Here is a 26,911-nt window from a genome sequence, read left to right as displayed (position 1 = left end):
GAAACTATGTACAAATTTTGGCCGACCATGTGCACCCCAGGTTGCGACATTGTTTACCAAAGACAACGACATTTACCAAGATGATAATGCTCCAATTCACACAGCATCTGCATGCTTGTCAAACCAAGAAGTCTCGCACCTTCCCTGGGCGCTGCAGTCAAAGGGCCTCAATATCATAAAGCCACTATGATCAAATTTGGAGAACAAGCTTTTTCCGCCTCTGGCATCTCTGCAAAAACTGGAACAATTTTTGCATGAAGAGTGGTATCAGATTCCATTATCCACCATCCAAGACTTATATTTGTCAATTCTCTAGAGAATTTAAGCCATCTTGGATGCCAAAGGAGGTCCAAGACCATACTGGGTAACGATTTTGCTTTTTTTAAACCGGTATTACCGTAATTTTATCCACCCCCTGTAATATGGTAATGATCGGAAAAAATACAGTAAAATAGATCCCCTGCAGCCAGCAAAAATAGGTCCCCAGCAACAATAGACTCCCCCCCCCCCCCCCCAGGCAACAATAGATCTCCCCTGCAACAAAATTCTCCCACAGCAAACATAGATCCACACTGGCAACAATTGACCCCACCAGCAAAAATTGATCTCCCAGCAGCCAGCAACAATAGATCCCTCTCCTAACAATAGACCCCCTCCCTCAACAGATACCACCAGCGACAATAAATGCCCCAGCAGCCAGCATCAAAATACCCTCCAGCACACCCCAGCCCCGCTTTGTCATTACATACATCAATGCTGGAGGTGCCACCAGAACTGTGTCAACCCCCCCCCTGTTTCTCCTGAAAAAAAATGCCCTGGTCTTAGATGCTTGTATGTTATGCTGTGAAACTTCATCAAACTGAATTAAAAAGGCATGTTAACATTTTTTAAGCTAGTGGTGGTGCTAGAAGTAAAATTAAAAGATACAAATTTGGACGCCGCTAAAATCTAGACATTATGGGGGTTTGATGATGTAGGGAGTCCTCTCCATCATCGTCTCCCTCACAGAGTCTACTTACCTTTACCTAGTGTCTAGTTTTTTTTTTTTTAATGTACATATGTACCACCATCGGTAGGATCCCCTTTTGCAAAGTTAAATTCTGTATGATGGTTCTTGGTAAAACATGCTGTGAATCCCAGTGGCCAGAACCTGATTCCTGCTGCTGGGATTGACATCTGTGTGCAGATAGCTGAGTGCGCACACTGCAATGACAGGCTGTCGGCGGGCATAGAAATTTGTGCCTGTTGGCACAGCCAGTGTTTACCTGTGATGATGGTGGCTGGATTTGCAGCGTGGCAAAACACCTGTGTGAATGATGCCTAAGTATGTGCCACTGAGACAGGCAAAGGCACTGCATCAAGTGCCTGTCAGTACAGGCGTCATAGTATTCTAATTCCTCTGAGCGATTTCTTGCATTTTCTACTTGGTATTATCAACTAATAATAATTTTTTTTCTTTGCAGCTATATATCAACTACCAGTCCTGGGACATCTGGTAAGAGACACTACATTGTTCTGTACCCCCATTTAGAACTGTTAAAGTAATATTACAGGCTCTCTTTTTAAATAACAAGCATGTTATACTTACCTGCTCTGTGCAGTGGTTTTGCACAGAGCAGCCTCGATCCTACTCTTCTTGGGTCCCCTGCTGGTGCTCCTCACCCCTCCCTCCTGCCCAGTGACCCCAGAGCAAGCAGCTTGCTATGGCGGCACCCAAACAGGCTGGCTTCCGAGCCGCTGTCCATTCACACACAGAGCCGTGGCTTGCCCCCGCCCCCTCTCTCACCTCATTGGTTCACTGGCTGTTATTGACAGCAGCAGGAGCCAATGTATCCCGCTGCAGTCTCAGCCAATGAGTAGGGAGAGTCCCTGGAGAGCTGAGGCTCTCGTGCACAGCACTGAATTGTGATGGGTCTCAGAAAAGTATTGGGGGGGATGCTGCACACAGAAGGTTTTTTTTTTCCTTCATGCACAGAATGCATGAACGTAAAAAACCTTAAGCCTTTACAACCACTTTAAATACTTAAGCTGGCCATCAATGGATCAAAATTTGGCCAGTTCAGCAGCGACCAGCTGAATTTCGATCCATCTGTGGCAGTTTCCACTAGATAAAAGCCAATCTAACAATCAAACGGAAATGTTGGGATTTTTCATTCAATCAGCACATGCAGCCATTTGGCTACAGTACTGATCAGTGTATTCTGACAGAGTCCTGCTGTCAGAATACAATAGCACAGCAGGGGGGAATCCTTCATCATCCACCTCAAATGTGTGGAGGGGGGAATCCATTTTTTTTTTCAGTCAGCTGGCATTGTTCTTCTAGGCATTGATAAATCCTTTGACATTTTTTTGTATCCATCTCCTGACTTGTGTCTGTCCACAACTTTATCCCAGAGATCTATTGACAGTGCCTTACCACCTATAGTGGATTGTTTGCTTCAGTTGCACTACGAGGGACTGAAATGCTCCAGGAAAGCTCTTTTCATGTTGTGCTAATCAAAATGACCACAGCCGATCACGGCTGCAAGTCTAATGGCTTTGTGTGCCATTGAGAAGGTGATTAGCTACACCTGATTGACTTTACAAGTCATTTTTAGGAGGGGGGTGATCCTTTTTTTCCAACTCAGTGATTCTGTTTTTTAATTTTTTAAATTGTTTTCTGACATGTTGGTGTTATACAGTTAGTTCCATATATATTTGGATACAGGCACAATTTTAGATTGTTTTTATCAAACTATATTCAAGCTATAGTTATATAATGGATATGGGCTGAAAGTGCACACTCTCAGGTTTAATGTGAGGGTATGTACATCAAAACTGGATGAAGGGTTTAGGAGTTGCAGCTCTTAAGAGTAGCCAATCCCCCCCTTTTTCAAGGGACCAAAAGTAATTGGACAATTGAATCAAAAGCTGTTTCATGGCCAGGTTTGGGCTACTCTTTTGTTATTTATTCATCAATTAAGCAGGTAAAAGGTCTGGAGTTGATTCTAAGTGTGGTATTTGCATTTGGAATCTATTGCTGTGAACCTACATCATGCGTTCAAAGGAGCTGTCCATGCAAGTGAAACAGGCCATTGTTAGGCTTCAATAACAATAAAAATCCATCGGAGAGATAGCAGCAACATTAGGAGTGGCCAAATCAACAGTTTGGTACATTCTGAGGAAAGAAGAACGCACTGGTGAGCTCAGCAACATAAAAAGGCATGGATGTCCACAGAAGACAACAGTGGTGGATGATCACAGGATCCTCTCTATGGTAAAGAAAAAACCATTCACAACATCCAGACAAGTGAAGGACACTCTCCAGGAGGTGGGCGTATTATTGACAAAGTCTACAATCAAGAGAAGACTTCATGAGAGCAAATACAGAGGGTTCACCACAATGTGCAAACCATTCATAAGCCTGAAGGATAGAAAAGCCAGATTAGACTTTGCCAAAAAACATCTAAAAAAGCCAGACCAGTTCTGGAAAAGCATTCTTTGCATGGATGAAACTAAGATTAATCTGTACCAGAATGACGGGAAGAAAAAAGTGTGGAGAAGGCTTGGAACAGCTCATGATGCAAAGAACACAGTCATCTGTATCAGTCATCAGCTCATGATCCAGTCATCGGTAAAACATGGTGGAAGCAGTGTGATGACATGGGCATGCATGTCTTCCAGTGGCACAGGGTCATTGGTGTTTATTGATGATGTGACAGAAGACAGAAGCAGCCGGATGAATTCTGCAGTGTTTAGAGAGATACTGTCAGCCCAGATTCAGCCAAATGCAGCAAAGTTGACTGGACGGTGCTTCACAGTACAGATGGCCAATGATCCAAAACACACTGCAAAACAACCCAGGAGCTTTTGAAGGCAAAGAAGTGTAATATTCTGCAATGGCCGTGTCAGTCACCTGATCTCAACCCAATTGAGCATGCATTTCACTTGCTGAAGGCAAAACTAAAGGCAGAAAGACCTACAAATAAAGAACAACTGAAGACAGCTGCAGTTAGAGCCTGGCAAAGCATCAGAATGGAGGAATCCCAGTCTTTGGTAATGTCCATGGGTTCCAGACTTCAGGCAGTCATTGCCAGTAAAGGATTCTCAACAAAATATTAAAAATGAACATTTTATTTGTGATTATATTCATTTGCCCAATTACTTTTGGTCCCTTGAAAAAGGGGCCATGGCTACTCTTCAGCGCTGTAATTCCTAAACCCTTCCTCCAATTTGGATGTACATATCCTCAAATTAAACCTAAGAGTGTGCACATTCAGCCCATATCCATTATATAACTATAGCTTGAATATGTTTTGGTAATTAATACCTGGAAAAAAAACTAAAATTGTGCCTGTGTCCAAATATATATGGCCCTAACTGTATCTTTCACTGTTATAAGTTGCATGAGTAAATACAGCTGGATAAAACAAAAACTATGTCTGTCTTCATTTCAGGCTGCAAAGCAACAAAATGTGATTATTTTAAAGGGGGGTGATTATTTTCTATACTCACTGTATGTACCCAAGGAATCCTGACTGGAAAACTGATAGGGTGTTGCTAAGAGGTATCTAGCTCAGCCTCTCTCAACCAGGGTGCCTTGACGTTTCTTCAGGGGTGCCTCTGCAAAATGCCTAAACATTGCCCAAAACCTGTATACAAGCCAGCGGATGGATCAAGCTGCCTTTTAGTTACACAAAACCATGGGGTTTTCATTGTGCACCATTACAACCTTCTAGCCACCAGCATCATAAGAACCAATGACGCCATCAGTTGATATGGAGGATGTCGGTGGCCTGCATGGCATCCTTGTTTGACCTTCTCCTGCCCATCCCTGTCAGTGATGCAGGCAAATTAGCTGAGTGATAGAGAGAAACCGAGGGAGAAGAGAAACCTTGGAAGTGTATTTGCTTTGGAAGACTAAATTCCCTTTAACATTGGATGTCCTACATGTGTGGGTGTTGCTGCACTAGGTCAAACTATTAGAATAGTTTTATATTGGATATTTTAGATTGGGGTGCCCTGAGACTGTAACTTTAAAGGGTGCCTCAAGATTGTTCATAACTTTAAAGGGTACCTTGACTGAATAAAAAGGTTGAGAAACACTGGCCTAGCTGTTACTGTTCACTTTAACCTCCCTGGAGGTATTCCCGAGTGTAGCTCGGGGTAAAGTTTCAGTACCACAAGCGGTAACCCAGAGCTACACTCGGGAATACCTTGCAGCGTTGCTCCAGGATCCCTTCTGCAGTTACCTTGTCCTGCGCTCCCACGATGTCCCCCCTGCAGTGTCCCTGGCAATGTCCTCCGGCATCTGTCTTCTCGGTTCCGTTCCCTGCGATGTCAGGATGTACGGGGACGGAACTGGCGGGAAATTTGAAAATTGTAAAAGTGACATTCACTAAAATCACATAGTAAAACATTACTGTATCAAACCATTTCACATACATTTTGTTCCAAGTGCTTTGTCCTGTGCCCTGCCTGCAGTTTTACTGTTCTTTCTGCCTGGAAACTGAGAAACATCCATGGCGTCCAAAAGCGTCCCTTTAGGTCAAAAGCAGTTTTAGACCAGCTACAGAACAGCGATAGTAAATCAGAACCACTTGCAGAATTGAGTAATAATGATTCGTGGGGAAATTTGTCATCAGACACTGAAAACGATTTTGTGACTTTGCTCAGTGATGTGCGAACTTGGCACTCTATTTCAAATTTCAGTGTTTTTGGTTTGATTATATTATTGAATTAAATTTATTATTATTTTTATGATTATTTATTAAATTATAATTTATGATTTCGTGTTTCAAATTTTAACATACCCGGGATGTTTACTAGACTCTTGTTCGGACAGATTTCAGTGAGTTATTCCTAAAACTTACCGGCATACAAAATAAAAAAATACATATATCCATGCAAAAAAAGGTACCGCTTTGAACACAACAATATGGACATAATCATATCGCTAGGGAGGCTACCTATCAAAGAAGTGATTTCTCGAATGGTAAGCTCAGAGCTACTGCATCAGGGGGGAGAAAGAGTGCATGTGAGGGGGTTTAAATCAGAGATCGCTGCTGTGATAATGAAGGTGAACAGTAACAGCTAGGTTTTTCTTAGCAATTCCTAGGAGTTTTCCAGTCAGGCTTCATGAGATACACCTATAGCAAGGGCATTATTCAACTTTGGTCAAGGTTGCACGGATTGCTTTTATCTACAGACTTGCCTTATCTGCCTAGACCCTTTTCAGGTAAAACCAAACTATGCCTTTTAAGGGCTCTGGGTGTAGAGATCTAACAAATGCTTGACTGCTTTATTTTATATAAATATTGTCTGAAGACCGCAGCTTCAGAACCCACCTGGATATTTTTGCTGACCCTTGGGGGTTGGAGAACGTGAAGGATTTTTTTTTTTGGCAAACTTGCTTGACTTATGTGCATATATTTTTGGAGCAACCCTGTGTAAAATGACCTATAGTTTATTAAAGTGAAAGCTAGAAGCTAAGGGCACAGATCCTATTTCATATTATATATGAATTTATATATAATTTAATTATTTTTTCACGTTTTCTTTGTGATCTTTATTCATTCCTAATGTGCTCATTTTTTCCAGTTCCAAAAGCGATCGTACTCCTTTCTGTATCTCTCTCATCACTGAAACGTCTGGCTTTCCTGTGTCACCAACATGGCAGAGACTGTCAAACTCCTCCCACCATCTTGTCACCATCACATTCTGGCGAGGCCCCGGAGATGCCAGTATTACTGTGGGGTTGCAAAGAGCACCAGTTTTATTGGAATCCACGTGATGGTATCCAAGAGAAGGAAGCCAGTTTAGCTGATGGCAAAAAGAACCTGAACATCACAGAAAGCTTGTCTGCTGAGACAGATACACAAGAGAAGTATTCAGAGTCAGATTATTTGCTGGGAAAACAAACAAGGGAGCCACAAAGGGAAGAAGAGGATCAGGGTGGATCGGGGACATGCTCCCAGGGAACTGACACAGAGCCCAGCAGTGTAGTGAGTTTATCGGAGAGTGACACAGCATTTGATAGAAGTGAAGAGAATATTGTTGAACAAGTAGATCAATCTAATGGTGAGAAAAGTCTAGATGTCTTGGTGGAGAACATAACCGATGAGAGACAACAGGTAATCATTTCAAATGGGAAGGAGCCAAAGACTACCGAGAGAAGGCAGGGGCAGACACCAAGGATAGATGCAGAAGAGTGCCAAGAAGAGCAAACCACGTTGCCGGCACCCACCATTGAGGAGAGTGAAAAGGCTGAAAGGCTAAGATCAGTCACTCAGGACATTGTGGTTCCTCAAGTGGCAGAGAACTGCTCCATAAACTCAAGGAAGGAACCCCCAGAAACGCTCTCAGGTAACTGCAATCCTAAATCAGTTTTAGATTAGAATTTCGTACTGTAAGGCCACAGTACAGGCAACTAATTGCAGACACTTGCATATAATCACTGTGGCTATTACTTTGACTTATTGACCCTTGGATGCAGACCTGCGAATGATCAGCCCTGACACATAAGGTTTTTTTCTACTAAAGCTGGAGATTGCAAAATCATGCTCACTTCTGCATAGAAGCCAATCAGCTTCCAGGTTTTATTGCCAAATTTTGTTTGAACAAGCTGAAGTTAGAAGCGGATTGGTTTCTATGCAGAAGTGAGCCTGATTTTGCACTCTCCAGCTTTAGCAAATAAATCCCTTTGTGTTCAGAGCTGGTCACTTGCAGGTAATCACCACATAGCAATTACATGCAAGTAGCTGCAATTACCCGCATGAGCCAGCAGTCTACCCTTGCTTTCAATGGGGTTGCCTCCCACTGCTAATTGCTGGGACCCCCTGCTGGGGTTCTTGCAGGAACATGCTATTGGGCCAAACGCAGGTGTGAATGTGGCCTTAATTGATGGTCAGAAAAGTAGCAATAGCTTATGTGTTGTATGGCAGTTAGTAAACTATGAACAATGTGACAGTTCCTACCACTGGTACTAAGGTGCAGAAGTTGATGACATTAAGGAGATCCCAGAAACATCCTGGCCCTTGTGGAGCATTCAATAAACATTCCTACTAAACAAAGTGTGCTGTGGTATAGTACATTCCTCTGGACACAGCCCCCCTACCATGCAGTGATCGCATTCCATTCTGGCTATGCTGTCTGGCAGCAGTGTCTGGATCACAAGACTATTCAAAGAGAATTGTAAATCCTCTGAGAGGTAAGACTTCAGGATTGTACAAAATGCTATTCCATAGGTGCAGCTCAGATGCAGCATTTGTAATACAGGCATTAAAGTAGTTGTAAACCTCTGACATAAAACATGAACAAAACATGAAATATAGACAGTATAGTGACAGGAACGGTACCAGCTGATTGGCAAAAGGGCTAACATGGTTCCAATATTTAAACTACAGGTCTGTCAGTCTAACATCAATAGTATGTAAACTATTGGAGGGGATGATAAGGGCCATATCCAAGAATTTGCTGATTAAAACCAAATCATTAGTAGTAATCTGCATGATTTCTGAAAGGTCATTCTTGCCAAAACAGTCTGTTAACTTTCTACGAGGAACTGAGTTATCATCTAGATAAGGGGAGGCTAGTTGTCACAAAACGGATGGGAGACTGAAATGACGAGGTCAGCCTCACTTGTGTCACTAGTCCTGACCCCACTGGATTAGGAACAGAGGGAGTCTAGGACCCAGGGGAACAAGAGTGCCAGTAGTTGTTGTTTGCAGCTCTTGCTGATGAAAACCTTGGAAGGCTGATGAACCTCTGATCTTGGCACAGTAGTAGTAGGCAGAGCAGGTTTTGCAGATTGCCAGGCATGCACCAGAGCAAGGCAGGTAGTGAGGACAAGAGACAGGAGCAATGTCATGGAATAGCCAGGGTCATCAACAGTCGGGCAGCACGGTACAGAATCAGAAGGAAAAGCCAAGGTCAGGAGCAGAGCCGAAGTCAGGATCCAGTATCAGGAGAGCAATCAGAGTTAGGTGAGGAACAAGCCGGGTCAGCAACAAAGGAATCCTACAGGAACAAGCAGGACACGGGGGAGCTGAAGACCAGTCAGCACTGAACATGAGCAGAGACACTTCTTAAATAGGCCGTCTGGTGCCCATCTTCACCATGCGTGTTCGTGTGCGCGATCGCGCATTTCCGGTCACGATTCGTCTTGCCAGAAATCCCTTACACTAGTAGATGTGATATATCTCGATTTATCAAAAGCATTCGATACAGTCCCTCATAAACACTTAATTTACAAACGAAGGTCTGTAGGCATGGACCACAGGGTTTGTACATGGATAGAAAACTGGTTACAGGGGTGCATCCAGAGGGTGGAGATAAATAGCGTATACTCAGTCTGGTCAGAGTGGTAAGTGGTTCTGTACTGTTTCTGTACTGTTTCTGTTTAATGTATTCATAATGATATAGAGCAGGGGTGTCAAACTCCATTTCATTGTGGGTCGCATCAGTGTTCTGGTTGCCCTCAAAGGGCCGGTTGTATCTGTAAGACTAGGTGTCCAGACCACCCCACCCTTCCTTACATCAGATGCCAAGAGTCCTCCATCCTCCCTTGCATCACAGTGCTGCAGGAGAGGTGCGAGGGCCACATGAAATAGTTTGGTGGGCTGGATTCGGCCCGGGGGCATTGTGTTTGACGTGATATAGAGGTTGGAATACATAGTGTAATCTCAGTGTCTGCTGATGATACAAAGCTAAGCAGGGAAATAACTTTATATCCCTCTATAGTGTTTGCTTGTCTCAATCCAGAGCACTAAGTGTCAATTCTCTTTGCTGCCTTGTTCCTCTATTTGCATGAGTCACATCTGACAGGTTTTCCTGATACCAAGAACCAAAAAGGTGACAGGAGAGGGAGCACCAGTATACAGCCTGTGAATGACAGCATCAGCTCTATTCCTGTGTGCTTTGTGAAAGGGGGTGTGTCCCTTCCCTCCAAATTGCTCTCACTGAGCTCTCCAGAATGTAAATTCAGCTCCCCACCCCCTGCTTTCTGAAAGCTTAGCCAAGCTGTATAAAGTCTGCACTTTGAACAGCTATAGAGAAGAGAGGCTACAGTTAAACAGGTACAACTTATATCGAAGGATTTTGTTTAATCTCTGTGTATTACCTAAAATTTGTCACTTTACTGAGTATATGCAAGAGTTTACAACCACTTTAAGGATTCGTTTACACCAGCAGTGGCCTTTTTAAAATAAACTTTATTGAAATTTTATAAAGTACCTTTTCATTTGGTTCAATTTTTTTTTTCAGTGTACTCCATTGCAGTGCGGTGAACCAGTCAGGCATTTTGCTTGCCTTACAGTGGGATTGTGCTGGAATAGTCGCCCAGTACAGTCCTACCACACCTGGTGTGAATGTACACATAAATAATACAAGGTGTTTTTTCCCTTATTGGACATTCCGTGCTTGTGGGGTCAATAGATAGAACTAAGCAAAATTTTTTGCTCAGAAGTACAAGTATTCTGGCATTTGCATTCACCAATCTGTCACTTCTCCTTAGGTCGGAGCAGCAGACATCAGCGAGCCAGTGTCCAGCAGGCAGCTTTACCTGTTGCATGTAGACGATCCCCTCGGGGTAGTAAGGGGTCCCACAGGAAAGCAGAGAGCAAGGAGCAAGTATCTTACTCCCCAGCACAGTGTACAGTGCCCTGCAAGGCTCTTATTGAGGAAAAAGGTAAGACCCAGCACCCGTAGTGATATCTGTCAATAAAAATTAGTAGGCTTAATGAATGAACCAAAGTACATTAAAGCAGAACTCCACCAAATACATTGCCCAGCATGTCAAAACATAAAAAGAAGCTCTTGACACAATACTCACCTCCTCTATGGAGATGTCCCCCTGAAGGCTTACTGCTCTGAGGTCCAGTGCAGCTCTTCTTCCAGGCTGAATGATGCCCAATGTCATTCATCCCATTTCCTGTGAGCCCTGGACATCAAGGACACACACTGCAGGGGGTGAGTCGTCAAGTCATCCTGGGCTCACAGGAGAATGCCGTGCTACAAGGCACCAACTTCTGTAGCATTCAGGACCTGCACACTACTGAAGGAAGCTGAAGATGAAGAGTGGACCGAAGACCACTGTGGAAAATGTTATGCATACTGATTATATTTTATTTAAGACTGCTGGTGGGGAGGTGCTCTCTGAAGAGTTGGTTCTGGCCAGCTCAGTAGAATGCTTTAAAAAAGGCCTGGATTATTTCCTAAATGCACATAATATAACTGGATACTGACACCTATTGGTAAAGTTGATGCAGGGATCTGATAGCCTCTTGGGGGATCAGGAAGGATTTTTTTCCCTGCTTTATTGTTTTGTTTTTTTTTGCCTTCCTCTGGCTCAAATGTGGTTATAGGATTGTATAGTTGTTTTTTTTTTACCCTTTTATTGGTTGAACTAAATAGACTTGTGTCTTTTTTCAACCAGACTAACTATGTAACTATAAACCAGGAAATAGAATTAAGCAGGGGTGGACTGACCATTTGGAAACTTGGGCACTGCCCAAGGGCCCGGGGTCAGTAGGGGGCCCCATGAAATGCCCCTGGTACCTTTTTCATAGGCTTTTTTGAGTTTGGGCAAGGACACAGGGGCCCTATGATCCCCTATTGCCCGGGGGTCCCATGAGTTGTCAGTCCGCCCCTGGAATTAAGTAAATAAAATAACATTCCTTAGTTTGTCCTTTTTGCTCTTTGTGCTGTTCTGTCTCAAAAAATTGGTAGCTGTGGTCCTGACTTCTGTTCTAAATTGGCTGCAGACATTTGTGCCACTGCAGGATAAGATGATATAGGGGTTGATTTACTAAAGGCAATTATACTAAGTGCAATAGACCATATTAAATGACAGAAAATACGGGTGGGCTCAGGTGATTTTTTTTTCCTATCCCAGAGTTCTTCTTTAAGATTAAAAAGCATTACAAAAAGTGACACATAACCCCTGAAATCAGGCAGAAGAGTGTAGTGAATTTCATTCTGCCAATTCCCAAAGCATTTCAACTGATCTGCACAGTCTTCATCAGGGGGTAACAGGGGTATTTAGAGTCAACCAGAATGTTCTCTAGGAAGCAGTGTCCTCCAAAATTACCAAGGCCACATGTCTCCACAGCCATGCCCACAAGGGGTCACTGTAATTGACCGCAAGATTTCCCAGCCTGCAAGCTCCCACAGCCAAAATCAGTAGATTCTTGAACATCTAGATAAGGAGGGACCAGTGTATGGCTCGCAAATGCAAAGGATATTAAAGCATGAGTTCAGGCTTCATACACAACAGGTCTCCCCAAACTGGACCGATCAGAGCAAGGCTAAATGAGGCAAAACTTCACTTTGCAAAGAATACCCAATCACATGCCAGGAAAATAAAAAAAATAGCATTTTTGCTTGCACATGATTGAATGATGGAAGTCATCAGAGCTTTGCTCATTTACTAAGATCTGGAGCAACTGCACTTGCAAAGTGCACAGTCTATTTGCCTTTAGTAAGTCAACCCCATAGACATGACTTCCACCCTGGAGGCCCCTCTGTCTGAAACTGCTCCAACACTTGGAATGATCAAGATGAAAAGAAAACCAGTACCAATAAAGAAGAGATTTTTTTAAGACACCTTTGTTCTTGCTTCTACAGAACACACAGTTGGCTTAGGTCCTGATACAGAAGAAGACGAGATTTGTCCTATAGAAGAGTCTATTGTAGAAGAAGTTGTTGGACCAAATGTGTCAGCAGAGGAATTGGACAGGTAAGACACATGAGGAAGCAACTTTAAGGGTCTGTCAAAAAAAAAAAACATCACTAAATGCAGGACCCTTTTGTATTGGCTACAACACATATGGAGAAATTAACTGCAGTGACTTGAACACTGAAGTCCCCTAGAAACAGAAGACCCATTAAGAGAGTTAAAGGATAAGCTCATCTTTAGGGAAACAAATAACAAATACTCACATTTGTGCAGAACAAAATGTGCATTTATAATTTTGTTCCCCCAGGAGCCTGCAAAGCATTGCACCCACAATCAGTGCAATGTCATGATCCTGCAGAAACTTGAAAAAAAGGAACAGCAGAGGGCACATCTAAATGCCGGTAAAACTCACATTTGTTGATAAAAACGATATTTGGCAACTTGTATTTGGTAAGGAGTAAAGCTCCTGTCATAGGAACTTTTATCCACTGAGGGCTGTCATCCAGACCACAACAGCACCTAGCAGAGGAAATCCAGTCCAGAAACTCTGCTTCCAAAGAACAAGAAATACTTAGGGCCAGGGGCGGACTGACAACTCATGGGGCCCCTGGGCAATAGGGGATCATGGGGCCCCTGTGTCCTTGCCCAAACTCAAAAAAGTCTATGAAAAAGGTACAAGGGGCATCTCATGGGGCAGTGCCTGAGTTTTCAAATGGTCAGTCCGCCCCTGCTCAGGGCCTATTCACATTGCCGCCTGAGTATTTACTGGCCTTTGGAAGCAGAGTTTCTGGGCTGGATTACCTCTGCTATGTTCTGTTGTGGTCTCAATGACAGCCCCTGGTGGCTAAAGTTCATATGACAGGAGCTTTACTCCTTCACAAATGTGAGTTGCCAATTGTTTTTATCAATATAGCATGGGCAGCACAGTGGTTAGCACTTCTGCCTGGCAGTACTGGGGTCATTGGTTTGAATCCCAACCATGGCAGTACTTGCACGAAATTTGCATGTTTTCCCTGTGCCTGTGTGGGTTTCCTCTGGATACTCCGGTTTCCTCCCAAACTCCAAAGATATGCTAGTAGGTTAATTTGATCCTAAGTTGGCCCTAGTATGTGGACGTATGAATGTGCGTTAGGGATCTTTGACTGTACGTCCCTTGAGGGTTAGGAACTGATGTCAATATATATGTAAACCGCTGCATAAATTGACGGCGTTATATAAGTACCTGTAATAAATAAATGTGAGCTTTTGACTGCACTTAGATGTGCCCTCTGATGTTCCTTTCCTGCCTTAGAGATTCCATCAGTCTCTTGAGGAGCTGCACCGAGTTCTGGAAGTCAGCTGAGTTAGCCCCTGATGTGCCACAAACGTACTTTATGAACTCGCTGCTGAACATCCAATTTAGAGGCGTTACTGTTTGACAGCTTGCACCACAATATAGTTTGTTTATCTACATCCTGCAGACACTTCCTCCAGCTTTCTTGCCGGTACCTCTGTACGGGCTTTCTGTTTGAAAACTGGATGAAGTGTCAATGGACTATTAAGGGTGCTCATCAGTGGCCATAGTGGCAGATGTGACTCGACATTTCTTCATTCATAGACAGCTGTGAGTGAAGGAATGAATGACGTGGCTGTGTGGGAGGAGCCAATGCCATAGAGTCTTAGAACCCCTGCCAGGTTTGTATTGCAGTCTGTGTCCCCTCTCTATTTTACCATTGCCATTGGGACTGAAACAGGGCCGGATCTAGCCTATCTGATGTGGGGGTGAAGTAAAAATTGTCAGGGAGGCAGAGGATGGTAGGTCAGCAGGGCAGAGGACAGGGGTCACTGCTGGCAGGGCAGAGGACAGGGGTCACTGCTGGCAGGGCAGAGGACAGGGGTCACTGCTGGCAGGGCAGAGGACAGGGGTCACTGCTGGCAGGGCAGAGGACAGGGGTCACTGCTGGCAGGGCAGAGGACAGGGGTCACTGCTGGCAGAGAAGAGGACAGGGGCACAGCTCCTTCCCCAATCCCTGCACTGCACACAGCCTGGGCACAGGCAGCAGAGCTCCTCCTCCAAACAACACATATCTGAGATTAATATAGTGTCAGTCAAGGACAATAGAGTGCCAGTCTAGGGCAGTATAATGTCAAAATAGGGTGGTACAGTATTGGATTAGGGTGGTATTGTGTCATTTTAGGGCAGCATTAGGGTAGTATAGTGGCTGGTTAAGGCAGTATAGTGGCAGGTTAGGGTTGACTTTGGGGTGGCACAACTAAAATCTGAAGGTTGCATAGCCCACCCCAGCACCCCCCTAGATCCGGCCATGGACTGAAAGTGAAGAAAAATCTAAAAAAGGGGAATCCTTCAATTTGGCCACTTTAGGCAAGTGTGTTAGGGAGGATTTCCCTCACTTTGGTGAGATTTCCGGTCACTTCTTGTTTTGTCTTGAGGCAGAAAGTGAAAAAAACATCTTCCTAATGGGAGTCATAGGTTTAAAGATGTCATACTCTATCCAAAACAAAATTAAACGTTTTGGGTTTAGATGTACAGTACTTGAAGTAATAAATATAAGAAAATGTTAGAACATTTGGCTGTGCCTACCGGTCAGGGTGGACAGATTAGATACCGAAAAAAATAGGATTTGTTGCTGTGGGCAACAGAGTCCGTTCTTTGTAGACACTTTCCCTTTATAAGCATCATGTTTGGACTTGCTTCTCACAGTCTGGCTACTACTGAAGAGCAGCCGATGCTGGAAGCAGATCAGAGCCCATCAGCTGAATCGATATGGAAGGCAGACGATGGGAGTCTTCCAGTGCAGGCACCAGCAAAAGAACCACCTTCAACTGAGAGTGGAGATCAGCAGGGCAGCCATAGCAAGACTCACAAGGTGAACCGGTGAGTAAACATTACAGCACGATCATACAACAGCTGTACCAATAGAGCACTCCTGAATGTGGACCCAAACAGACATTTTGTTTAATAAAGCACGTTTATCATAAACAACGTTTTTAATGCCTAAGGCTGCATTCACACTTGGCCACTTTGAAAATGCAGGCAGAATTGCATGTTTTTTGCCCGCGTTTTCAGAAACACAGCAAAATTCTCAATGCACTTGAGGTGCCATTATTTCCCAATGGCACCTGATCGCAGTGCAATTTTGCAGCGTTTTTCATGTGACAAAACACACATCATCAAACTTGCCTGATTCAGTGCCAAAATCTGATACACATGCTTGTTTGGAGCGTTTGTCGCACATAGGGTAGCTCATTGCATAAATATGTGAAAAAGACGCACAAAAATGTTCGGGAATGCATGTTCCCGCTGGGATAAAAGTAATACCTTGCTAACCTCCCACCTTTTTAAATCCCCTTTTTCACTTTCTTGTAGCTGCAATCTCATGATTATCCAGGGCCGGGTCCTTTTTCTCTTTGTTTACTTGCTTTTAGGGTAATTATGCATGTTATTTACCTGTAAAAGCCTTAAAACATTAGTTCACATTTTATTGGCTAAAGACCGTGGTTAGCTGATGTCACAGAGCCTCAGAGATTCTAGGCCCTGGAAGGATCCCAACGATAATGTCGGGATCCACCCAGATGTCTGACAACTCACTTATCCTCTCTAGAGGACCAGCAGAGAACAATGACTGACAATCTGAGCGGCCCTAGAACAGTCAAGTGATTGCTCAGTTCTCAGGCTTAAAACTGTCCACAAAAGCTTGCCAGTGTCCAATCACCTGAGGGTACAAGCAATAACCCATGCTGTATGAGTAAGTTGCCTGTGTCCTGTACTGTACTCCAAGATATGGAATTTACAAGTAAGTCAAAATTTCTCTTTTTTGAAGTAGAAGGGCCTTTCAACTCACTAACTACCCTCCCTGGAGGTATTCCCGAGTGTAGCTTGGGGTAAAGTATCAGCACCACAAGCGGTAACCCCGAGCTACACTCGGGAATACCGTGCAGCGTTGCCCCGGGATCTCTTCTTCACTTACCTTGTCCTGCGCTCCCGCGATGTCCCTCCTGCAGTGTCCGCTGTAATGTCCTCCGGCCGATGCCGGCATCTGTCTTCCGGGTTCCGTTCCCTGCGACGTTGGGACGTAACCGGTGGGAAATTTAAAAATATGAAAAGTGACATTCACTAAATACACTAAAATCACATAATAAAACATTACTGTATCAAACCATTTCACATACATTTTGTCCCCAGTGCTGTGTCCTGTGCCCTGCCTGCATTTTTACTGTTCTTTCTGCCTGGAAACTGAGAAATGTCCATGGTGTCCAAAAAGCGTCCCTTTAGGTCAAAAGCGGTTTTAGACCAGCTGGAGAACAGCGATAGTAAATTAGACCCACTTGCAGAATTAAGTGATAATGATTCGTGGGGGAAATTTGTCATCAGACACTGAAAACGATTTTGCGACTAAGCTCAGTGATGTGCAAACTTGGCGCTATATTTCAGATTTCAGTGTTTTTGGTTTGATTATATTATTGAATTAAATTTATTATTATATTATTATTTTTATGATTATTTATTAAATTATAATTTGTGATTTTCGTTTTTCAAATTTTAACATACCCGGGATGTTTACTAGACTCTTGTTCAGACAGATTTCAGTGAGTTATTCCTAAAAATTACAGGCCTACAATTAAAAAAAAAACATATTTCCATGCAAAAAAATGTACCGCTTTGAGCACAGAAATACTGACATAATCAGACCGCTAGGAAGGCTACTTCGCAGACTATGCAGTGGCAGAGGCACAGCTATGCAAACCAAGTACTGGACGCCCACACATATTTTGTGTTCGTGCCCTGCCCCACATTTAATAATTTTAGCTTCATGTTCTTTACAGGCTCAAGGCTGATGTGGATGAAGAATTGGCTCAGATAGGTAAAAAGAGGATCAGGCAAGTGATCAGTATTGCATTTATCAAATTATAATTACTGTAACAATCACTAGGTAAATATAAGCGTATGTTCACTATTTAATATCTTTGGACAGCTCTTGTGTATGGTTACATATATTTTATTAAGTTTACGTTTACCTTTAACCATTTGAGCTCCGAAAGATAAAAAAAAATTCCAGTAAGTGTATATTGATTGGTTTGCGTGAAAGTTATAGTGCCTACAAACTATGGTGTGTATATATACTGAATTATTATTATTTTTTTAATACTACTAATGGCAGCGATCAGCCATTTATAATGGGACTGCGGGAGTGCAGCGGGCAATCTGATACTGACATCACCAGTAACACTAATACAGTGATCAGTGATCATATTATACACTGTCACTGTACTAATGACACTGGCTGGAAAGGAGTTAACATATAGGGTGATCAAGGGGTTAAATATGTGCCTAACAATGTGTAATGTGTGTGCAGTGTGCTGCTTTTACTAAATGATCTCTAAGGTTCTCATCTCTTAGAAACGGGCAGATCGCTCCCTCTGTACAGAGCTTTGAGCTGTGATTGTATACATCCAATCAGCAGGTCCCAGCCATGAATCATTGACCAGGACTTGCTGACAGGGTCCCGCTGTGGGGGTTGCGCATGTGCTCAAAACCCGGCAGTAGGCAGCGATGTACCCATGCATCGCTTTGCCTACAGCGGCCGCCCATCTGCAGTGCATTGCAGTCAGGCAGTCATAAAGTGGTTAAAGTTGCACAATTTTGGAATTGAAAATGAAGTAGACCACAGGTGCAATATCAGGCTCCTGCAGACACTGCCTATGGATTTCTGCCTGTACTTCTGTATGGGCTTTCTGTTTGAAAGCTGTCAATGAACTACAGCCATGGTGGAAGTTGGGACTTGTAGTTCATTCATACACAGATTACTTTGAAGAACCACCACCCGCTGGGTTGGGGGGGGACTAGTCCATAGTAACATTTTACACATTTAAATACAGGTGTAACATATTACTAAGGTGAACTTTAATAAAGGAAGAGTGGTCTTAAGAAGGCTATACATGGGTCGAATCCTGAATGATTTTTCGATCGAAAATCGAAAACATTGTTCGTTCTGTAATCTGATGGTGCCACCAATGATTTTGAAAATCGGTTGTTTTTCACAAATTTTCCAGCATGCCCGATAAACGAAATGAGAGGAACCACGAAAATCAGCCAGTGCCATTGCCCCACTAACAGAATGAAAATCAGCCGACTATTCTTAGGTCCGATTTTCAAACGAAAAATTGTTCAAAAATCGACCCATGTATGGCCGGCCTTATAGTTTAAAAACAAAATCACAGGTGTTCTGCTTTAGGGTAAATTGGATGAACCTTATGGTTTTAGCTCTTTTGCCAGAGTTTACTGGATAACACATTATTGGCTGACTGAATGGTCTCACTTGATGCCTCAAACTGCTCCTTAAGCAGTGTAGCTCTTTGGACGTACGTAGTGCACATCCAAAGAGTGAACCTTTAATCGCAAGCTGATGGCAGCTTGTGCAGGTTTTGTTTAGATGGCTTCCTGGTTGAAAGATCAATTTCACAGAGCCGCCCAATGCTAATGGGGTTTATTAACCCCTTGTGATAGCAATCAAGTAAAAAAATACAATAAAAGAGAAAAGCTTTAAAAAATAAAATTATAATAAAATATCTAAAAATGTTTTTAAAAAATTGCCATAACCCCCCGTTCCCCTGCACACCTGCACAAATGCAAGCCCAGGGTGTGCATATGTATGTAAACTGCACTGCGGTCATTAGCGTGAGAACAATAATTCTTTCACAAGAGATCCTTATTAACTCTAAACTGATGAGCTGTAAAGGCTTTTAAAGTGTCACCTATAGTAATTGTTGGTATAGTAGTTATTGGGGATATCGCAGGTGCATGCAATTTTAAGACATGGAATGTTTGGTATATATTTACTCGATGCAACTCATATTTTAAATTTTAACCAAAAATGAGTATTATATTGTGTGTTTTTTTTTCACTAAAAATTTTTTTATTATATTTTTTTTTCAGAAAATTTGTGTTTAATAAACGATTGCACAAATATCATGTGAAATAAATATCTGCAACTTTCACCTTTTTATTCTAGAGGTCCTCTGCTTTCAGAAAATATATAATGTCCTGAGGGTTTAAGTAATTTGATTGGCAAAAATTAAGATTTTTACATGTATGTGAAAAATATAAAATAGCTCTGGAACTGAACTGGTTAAATAGGGAATAAACTCCTTGTTGATGGACTTGTAATGATCCACAAATACCTTCTTTATGAGATGAAAGTGTTGTATTTTGCTGTAGCAGGGCTGAACAAATTCCAAGCACCAGGTCGCCATGGCGACTGGAAATTGCATCCTGGCGCCAGGGCTACTCTATCTCCCCATGTGGACCCCCCCCCCGAGTGCAATGGTCAGGCTGTCTGGCAATTGAGGCGGTGGCTTTACAGCCTGCTGGAGTGGGATACAGTGCTTGTTTGGGGAAACCGGCGCCACCCTCTGGTGGGCGGGGCTGTGATGAGCACTTTGTGCCTGACATTCTAACTGAGGGCTTCCCCTTGCTTACGCTCACTGTCTGCCCGCCCCCGACATCTCCTTCCCAGTTTGACAGCTGGGTGCTGGGACTGCAGTTGCGGGCACCAGATTCCACTGGTGAGTGGACAGGGAGTGTGGGGCAGCTTGCTATGGCTTCAGTTCCTTTTATCCACCCCCTCCCCCACTAAGAGAGAAACACAGGTTTGAGTTGGGTAACAGAACAGATTCAACCTGATTATCCATGCAGCCCCATTAGTGCCGCCTATCAGTGCTGCCTGTCAGTGCTTCCTCATCAGTGCAGCCTAATCAGTGCCTACTCCTCAGTGCCATCTATTAGTGCCCATTAGTGATTATCAGTGCTGCCTCATCAGTGCCCATCAGTGCCACCTAATCAGTGCCTCCTCATCAGTGCCACATATCAATGCAGCCTCACCAGTACCACCTATTAGTGTCCATCAGTGCTGCATATCAATGCAACCTCATAAGTGCTGCCTATTAGTGCCCATCAGTGCCACCTATTGGTACCTCCTCATCAGTGCCCATCAGGGATGTCAATCTGTGCTCATCAGTGCAGCCTCATTAGAGCACATCAGTAAAGGAGAAAAATTACCTGATTGCAAAATTTTGTAACAGAAACGAAACATTTTTTTGTTCATTTTCAGTCTTTTTTTGTTTTGCACCAGGTGTGAGCAATTCCTATTGCCTGATGCCCCAGACATGCAGTTCCGGGCATCGGGCAGCTGATTTAAAAAACTCTCCTAACTTTTTTAGCTGGCACCTAGATTCAAATCAAAATTGTCAGGCCCTGTGCTGTAGTATATACAAACTGTCCCTAGGTGGTACTGTAGTGCCTTCAAATTTCCCCAGGCACCATGGTTGGCTTGAAGGCCACTTAATGTAATTTATTTTTATTATATAGCATTCATAAGTTTAGTTGTGCTTTCCTGAGTTCATAGACCATTCACATTGATTTGTGCCCCTACAGGAGTTTAAAATCTGTTGTCACTACAGTGGTCATGCAGACACGTACATTACATCCAGCCTAGATAGTCAAGTAGGGAAGCGATAGAACCAATGCCAGTTTTTTTGTTTGTGTACCCAATGGAGATAGTCACCCTGATAGACTGAAAACAAGGAAAATCCAAAATTCTGAGTCACTGGAACAGGAAATCTTCCAGTAGAGACACTTGTTCTGGTGACAGCAGTCTAAAAAGGGGTTCTCCTTAAATTTTTAGAGATTTCCCCTTATGTTCTGTTGTGTCTATGGGAGAGGAAGTAAAGTTAATTCTTTCCAACAGGACACACACAGTAAAAACAAAAATAACAGGGCTTTTAACCATTTTCTATTCTATCCATAATAAAATGCTGGCAAGGCATCAGTGGGTGAGAGTGGAGAATATCCTGGGGGAATTCATTGTATTGTAGAATGTGCTGCCCTGCCCATGTGCACCTTTCCATTGGTTAGTTATAAACTGAACTGATGGGCTGCCATTTTTTCTTTGCTCCATGAGATGAACCCAGGACCCCGCTGAAGCAGAGAAAAAATACTAACCACAAATTTGATCTGACATCTCCATTTTCTTTACCAACTTTACACATGCTTCCATTTTAATATTTGATTAATTGATAACGGAGTCTCAAGTATCATTCTAGAAGTTGAAGAGATCATCTCCTGGGCTTCCAATCTTGCTACAGAGAGATCTGTAAGAGGTTTTGCAAGGGAAATCCTGTGAACTTTGCTGGCTTTCCAGGAGTGGTACACTATTAATCCAGCTCTGCCCTGTCTCTCCAGAACAATGAAACTGGTACCACTTCAGGCAGGCTTGTGGCTTCACCACACTGGTCATGGCTGTGGCTGTACAATTTCCTTCCTCCACCCGAGAATTAGGATTTGCAAGAAAAGACAGCTGCACCTCCACCAAATCTTTTTTTTTTTTTTTTTTCTCAACAAACTTTATTCCACAAGTAAAATGCATAACACAAGCTGCCAGACCCTACTCACTAAAGCATTTCACCACAGAAGGGCTTAATCATAGTTGTTATCATTTAAAGTGTTACTAAACCCCGGACTCTTCATTCACGATATCTGGTCTCCTACAGTACACAAAACATGGAAATGCAATTATTTAATAAATATAAACTGCTAAATCTATTTTCTCATCAGCAGTATACAGCTGTCTTGTGACTTCTATCAGTGTCCGGCTGAGCACTGGTTAAGGCTTGTAGGGAGGAGTATTTACTCTGCTTTGACTGTCCTATGAGGGTGCATGACCCCTGACCCTCGACAGTGTTGATTGGCTCTGTGCTGATCACAGGCAACCCCCCCCTTCCCCAAAAGAAAAAATAACTCTAGCAATACAAATACCAAATTGAGCATGTGCAACGTGCCTCCTATGGCTCTGTACTATCAGCAGATGGATTGGGGACAGTGGAAGAAGGGGAGGATTAGAGAATACAGGATCAAACAGCCTTTTTGCATAATGTGTAGAATTAACCCCTTAGGTTCTACAGTGAGCATAACAAGCATGCTTTACTGCATAAAATGTATATTATATAGGGTGCACTTGTTGGAGCCCAACCTCTGTAGCTGTATGATAAAGGTGCCAGATGGATATCAGGGATGGATGGATGGATGGGAGCAGTAACACTGAGGCAGCTCTTCTTAGAGTGGAAGCAAGGCTCTAATGCAGTAACAAGAAAAAAAAGAGGAAGGCGCCTCCTAAGTGCAGTATTGACAATTTATTTAGTAAACAATGGATAAATTGCACTTACAAGATAAATGGTTAAAAAGACTCATCGTGTGATGTAATAAGATCCAGGTGGGACATCCAGCCGTCCAGCAGCAAACTCTGTCTATAGGATCAGGAAGTAGAATCCAGGAGGAACCTGTGCATCAAAATGAAGCTTGGAGAGCAGAGTCGGATGTAGGAGGTGAAGGGGGCGGTAATGCATTTTGGAGAATGCTCAATAAGCTCCTTCTTCAGACCTGAGGCGCCTTCCTTTCTTTTTCATGCTTTACTGCATGTACAGACTGTTTTTTACTGTTGTGGGTTTAGTAATGCTTGAAGGTAAAATTTTTGAAAGGAGGAGCAGGGTTGTTGGGAAGTGTCATGTTATTCATTGAACACGCGGAATAAAGATTTTTTTAAAAAAAATAAGAATTTGGCAGAGGTGCAGCTTTCTGGCACTGAAAATCTGCGGTGGCCCACTGCAGCAACCAGTCACTGCAATAGTGATCTGTTGTTTGCTGATAACAAAAGGCTCTGCTACCTGCTAAATACCATAGCACATTGACTCTGCTTTCACTAATACTTTCTCTCAGTGCAAGTCTATTATGCCAACCATGTATGGATTGAAATTCCCCAATTCAGCAGGGACCGGCCAAATATCGTTCCATGTGTGGGCACCTTGGTTGCACAGAAATCAATCTACCAATAGACGTCTATATAATCAGTCTGTTGGGTTTTTCCCAATTAATTAGTGCCGCTGGCTATAGCGGGCAGCACTGATCCATTGTATTCTGATGTTTCCCTACCGTCAGAACTCAATAGCAGAGCGGGGAGGATTCTTCGATCCACATTGAATGCCTTATTCGGGTCTGGCAGTTTGAAGACATTGCACTCTGTGTGTCTGAGATTATATTACAGCAGGGTTTGATCAGGAAACTTGACCAACTCTGTGTGATATATAGATAGCCACAAGAATAACTCAGAAAACTTGCACATGTACACTGTAGCTTCTCTTAAAGGGGTCTTCTCTCCCCCCTTATTTCAGTATGTAACAGAGAGCTTTTGTATTTGCAGGAAGGACACCATGACAGAGCTGCTGATGTGTGAATATGAGGACTGCGGGAAGATTTTTTCTAAACGTCAATATCTGAATGTAAGTATGATCAGGAGCAGCAGGATGAGCACTGTCTGAAAGCAGAAGAACACATGGGTCACTGACAGCAACCTATGAAGTGGCAGAAGCTTTGGCAAAATGCTAGCCCAGTTCTAGCAAAACTCCAGCATGGCTCTAGCAGTGCCTTAGCACAGCTACAGTGCAGCAGGTATTGGAACATATGTTGCAGGGTGACTTGCCAGATATGTGTCTGGCTTGGCGAACATGTCCCTAACAATGGTGGTTCCCATATCAAGGTTACAGGCCTATTGACCCTCAGCAAGGCATTGTGTTATGCAGGCAGAGAGGTGGGGAAGGAAGATGAGGTGGGCTCCCAAATTTCATTCAGGTAGGGAGGACCCCCTGCATAGTGCGCTGTATAATGACTCTACTAGGGATCAGCTTAGCTCTGAACCCCTACCCTTATCTGGTATTTCCATTGTTTCAGGGACATAATCCTCCACTTTTGTGTCTAGGTTGGAATTTTCTGGTTTGTGGGACCAGCTTTCAGGGCCTCACTGGTAAGATGCAAACATGAGTACTCTCCTTCCCCTCCTCACACTTTTACTGGTGGGGGAAGGAGTTCTTGGGGGAACTTCCTCAGGAGGAGGAGGAAGCCATTGAGAATTGGGAATCTTCTTTGTATGAGTCCTTTCAGGAGGAGTCTCGAGGTAAAAAAAAAAAAAGACTAACGGTATGGACTCACGCAACCCTTTTAAATTAAAAAGAAAAAACTATCCGTATTCTATAACAAACCATGAACTACATAGACAAAAAGTAAAGATTAACAAAAATGTATTAGTGAAATGATACATAATCCAACACCCAATTTAAAACACCATGGTATTGTGGTATTGGTCCAGTCCCCCTTCCATGGATGTGCTGTTACCTGTTAGTGAAGCCCGTGTTGCCTATGATACCAGAATGTTTTTTCAGGTCTTGCCCTTGGAATTTTGGACTATTCTTACAAATCTTTTGAACAGAAATTGGGATCGTTTGGATATACTGTTTATTGAATTCATGGTTAAACGGCTATGGAACATATATATCACGTATATATCAAAAAAATTAAAGGAACACTTTTTAATCAGAGTATAGCATCAAGTCAGTTAAATTCCTGGGATATTGATCTGGTCAGTTAAGTAGCAGAGGGGGTTGTTTATCAGTTTCAGCTGCTTTGGTGCACTAAATGGGCAACAATGAGACGATCCCCAAAACAGGAATGGTTTTGCTGGTGGAGGCCACTGACATTTTTTTCTCTACTCAGCTTTTCTGACTGTTTTGCACTAGTTTTGCATTTGGCTGGGGTCAGTGTCACTACTGGTAGCATGAGGCATTACCTGGACCCTACAGAGGTTGTACAGGCAGTACATCAATACGTGACATTGCCAGAAGGTAGCAGAGTCTCAAGAGCATGGAGGAGAGTCCAGGAGACAGGCAGTTACTCTAGGAGAGCTGGACAGGATCGTAGAAGGTTCTTAGCCTATCAGCAGGACTGGAATTTGCTCCTTTGTGCAAGGAGGAACAGGATGAACACTGCCAGAGCCCTACAAAATTACCTCCAGCAGGCCACTGGTGTGAATGTTTCTGACCAAACAATCAGAAATAGATTTCATGAGGGTAGCCCGAGGGCCCGACATCATCTAGTGGGCCCTGTACTCACTGCCTGACACCATAGAGCTCAATTGGAATTTGCTATTAAACACCAGAATTGGCAGGTCCAAAACTGGCGCTTTGTGCATTTCACAGATGAGAACGCATTCACCCTGAGCACATGTGAGAGACATGAAAGGGTCTGGAGAAGCCATGAAGAACGTTATGCTTCCTGTAACATCGTTCAGCATGACTATTTTGGTGGTGGGTCAGTGATGGTCTGGGGAGGCATATCTATGGAGGGACACACAGACCTCTACAGGCTAGACAATGGCACCCTGACTGCTAATAGGTATTGGGATGAAATCCTTGGAAACCTTGTCAGACCCTACGCTGGTGCAGAGGGTCCTGGGTTATTCCTGGTGCACGACAATGCCTGGCCTCATATGGTGAGTGTATGCAAGCAGTTCCTAGAGGATGAAGGAATTGATACCATTGAATGGCCCCATGCTCGCCGGACCTTAAACCAATAGAACACCTCTGGGATATCATATTTCAGTCCATCCGACACCACCAGGTTGCACCTTAGACTGTCCAGGAGTTCAGTGATGCCCTGGTCCAGATCTGGGAGGAAATACCAAAGGACACTATCTGTCATCTCATTAGGAGCATGCCAAACATTGTCAAGCATGCATACAAGCACGTGGGGGCCATACAAACTACTGAGTACCATTTTGAGTTGCTGCAATGAAATTTCAGCAAAATGGACTAGTGGATCACCCCTGCCAGTTTGTGGCATTGGCGTTCAGTCTTTGCATGGCTTCCAGAATGTTTACCAAAGTGTTTTATTCTGTTCTGGGTTTGATGAGGACTTGAGGTATTCCCATTGTGGGGTGCCTGGAAGGCCTGCATATTAGAGAACAATTGACTCAGCGACTGACATCGAGGGGTTTATTTACTAAAGCTGGAGAGTCCAAAATCAGACTCCCTTCTGCATAGAAACCAATCAGCTTCCAGGTTTCATTGCCAAAGCTTCATTGAACAAGCTGAGGTTAGAAGCTGATTGGTTTCTATGCAGAAGGGAGTCTGATTTTGGACTCTCCAGCTTTAGTAAATAAACCCCCAAATGTCCACCAGATGGTACATCTCCTGGAAAGGTTCTGTTGGGTGCTGAACCTTTAGAAGTTGTCTCTGGTTCAACACAAATCCTGGAGTTTTTGGGCTTCACCCTAGATACATAAGAAAAAAGTGCTGCTTTTGCAAGCAAATGCCTGCCTCTTCAACCCAAGGTGGAGTCTCTGAGGTTGCTGGAAAACCCCTTAACTTGTTTCTGCA

At 43.3% G+C, this 26,911-nt stretch overlaps 1 protein-coding gene across 1 annotated transcript in view; it reads left to right on the top strand.

Annotated features, from left to right (window-relative positions):
- The window catches only part of LOC149457468 (zinc finger protein 692-like), a 56,977-nt gene that overhangs the window by 10,671 nt on the left and 19,395 nt on the right, over positions 1-26,911 (top strand). Inside the window, exons 3-9 of the mRNA XM_089683685.1 lie at positions 1,464-1,495; positions 6,580-7,344; positions 10,493-10,666; positions 12,604-12,715; positions 15,357-15,530; positions 17,480-17,533; positions 23,905-23,983. Coding sequence (XP_089539811.1) covers positions 1,464-1,495; positions 6,580-7,344; positions 10,493-10,666; positions 12,604-12,715; positions 15,357-15,530; positions 17,480-17,533; positions 23,905-23,983 — 1,390 coding nt within the window. The remainder of the gene's footprint in view (positions 1-1,463; positions 1,496-6,579; positions 7,345-10,492; positions 10,667-12,603; positions 12,716-15,356; positions 15,531-17,479; positions 17,534-23,904; positions 23,984-26,911) is intronic.

This window comes from Staurois parvus, unplaced genomic scaffold (assembly GCF_062004578.1).
Source record: "Staurois parvus isolate SC_StPar_1 unplaced genomic scaffold, SC_StPar_1.0 ptg000320l, whole genome shotgun sequence".
Lineage (NCBI taxonomy): Eukaryota > Metazoa > Chordata > Amphibia > Anura > Ranidae > Staurois > Staurois parvus.
The sequence above is the reverse complement of the archived record's forward strand: the minus strand, read 5'-3'. Positions and strand labels throughout refer to the sequence as shown.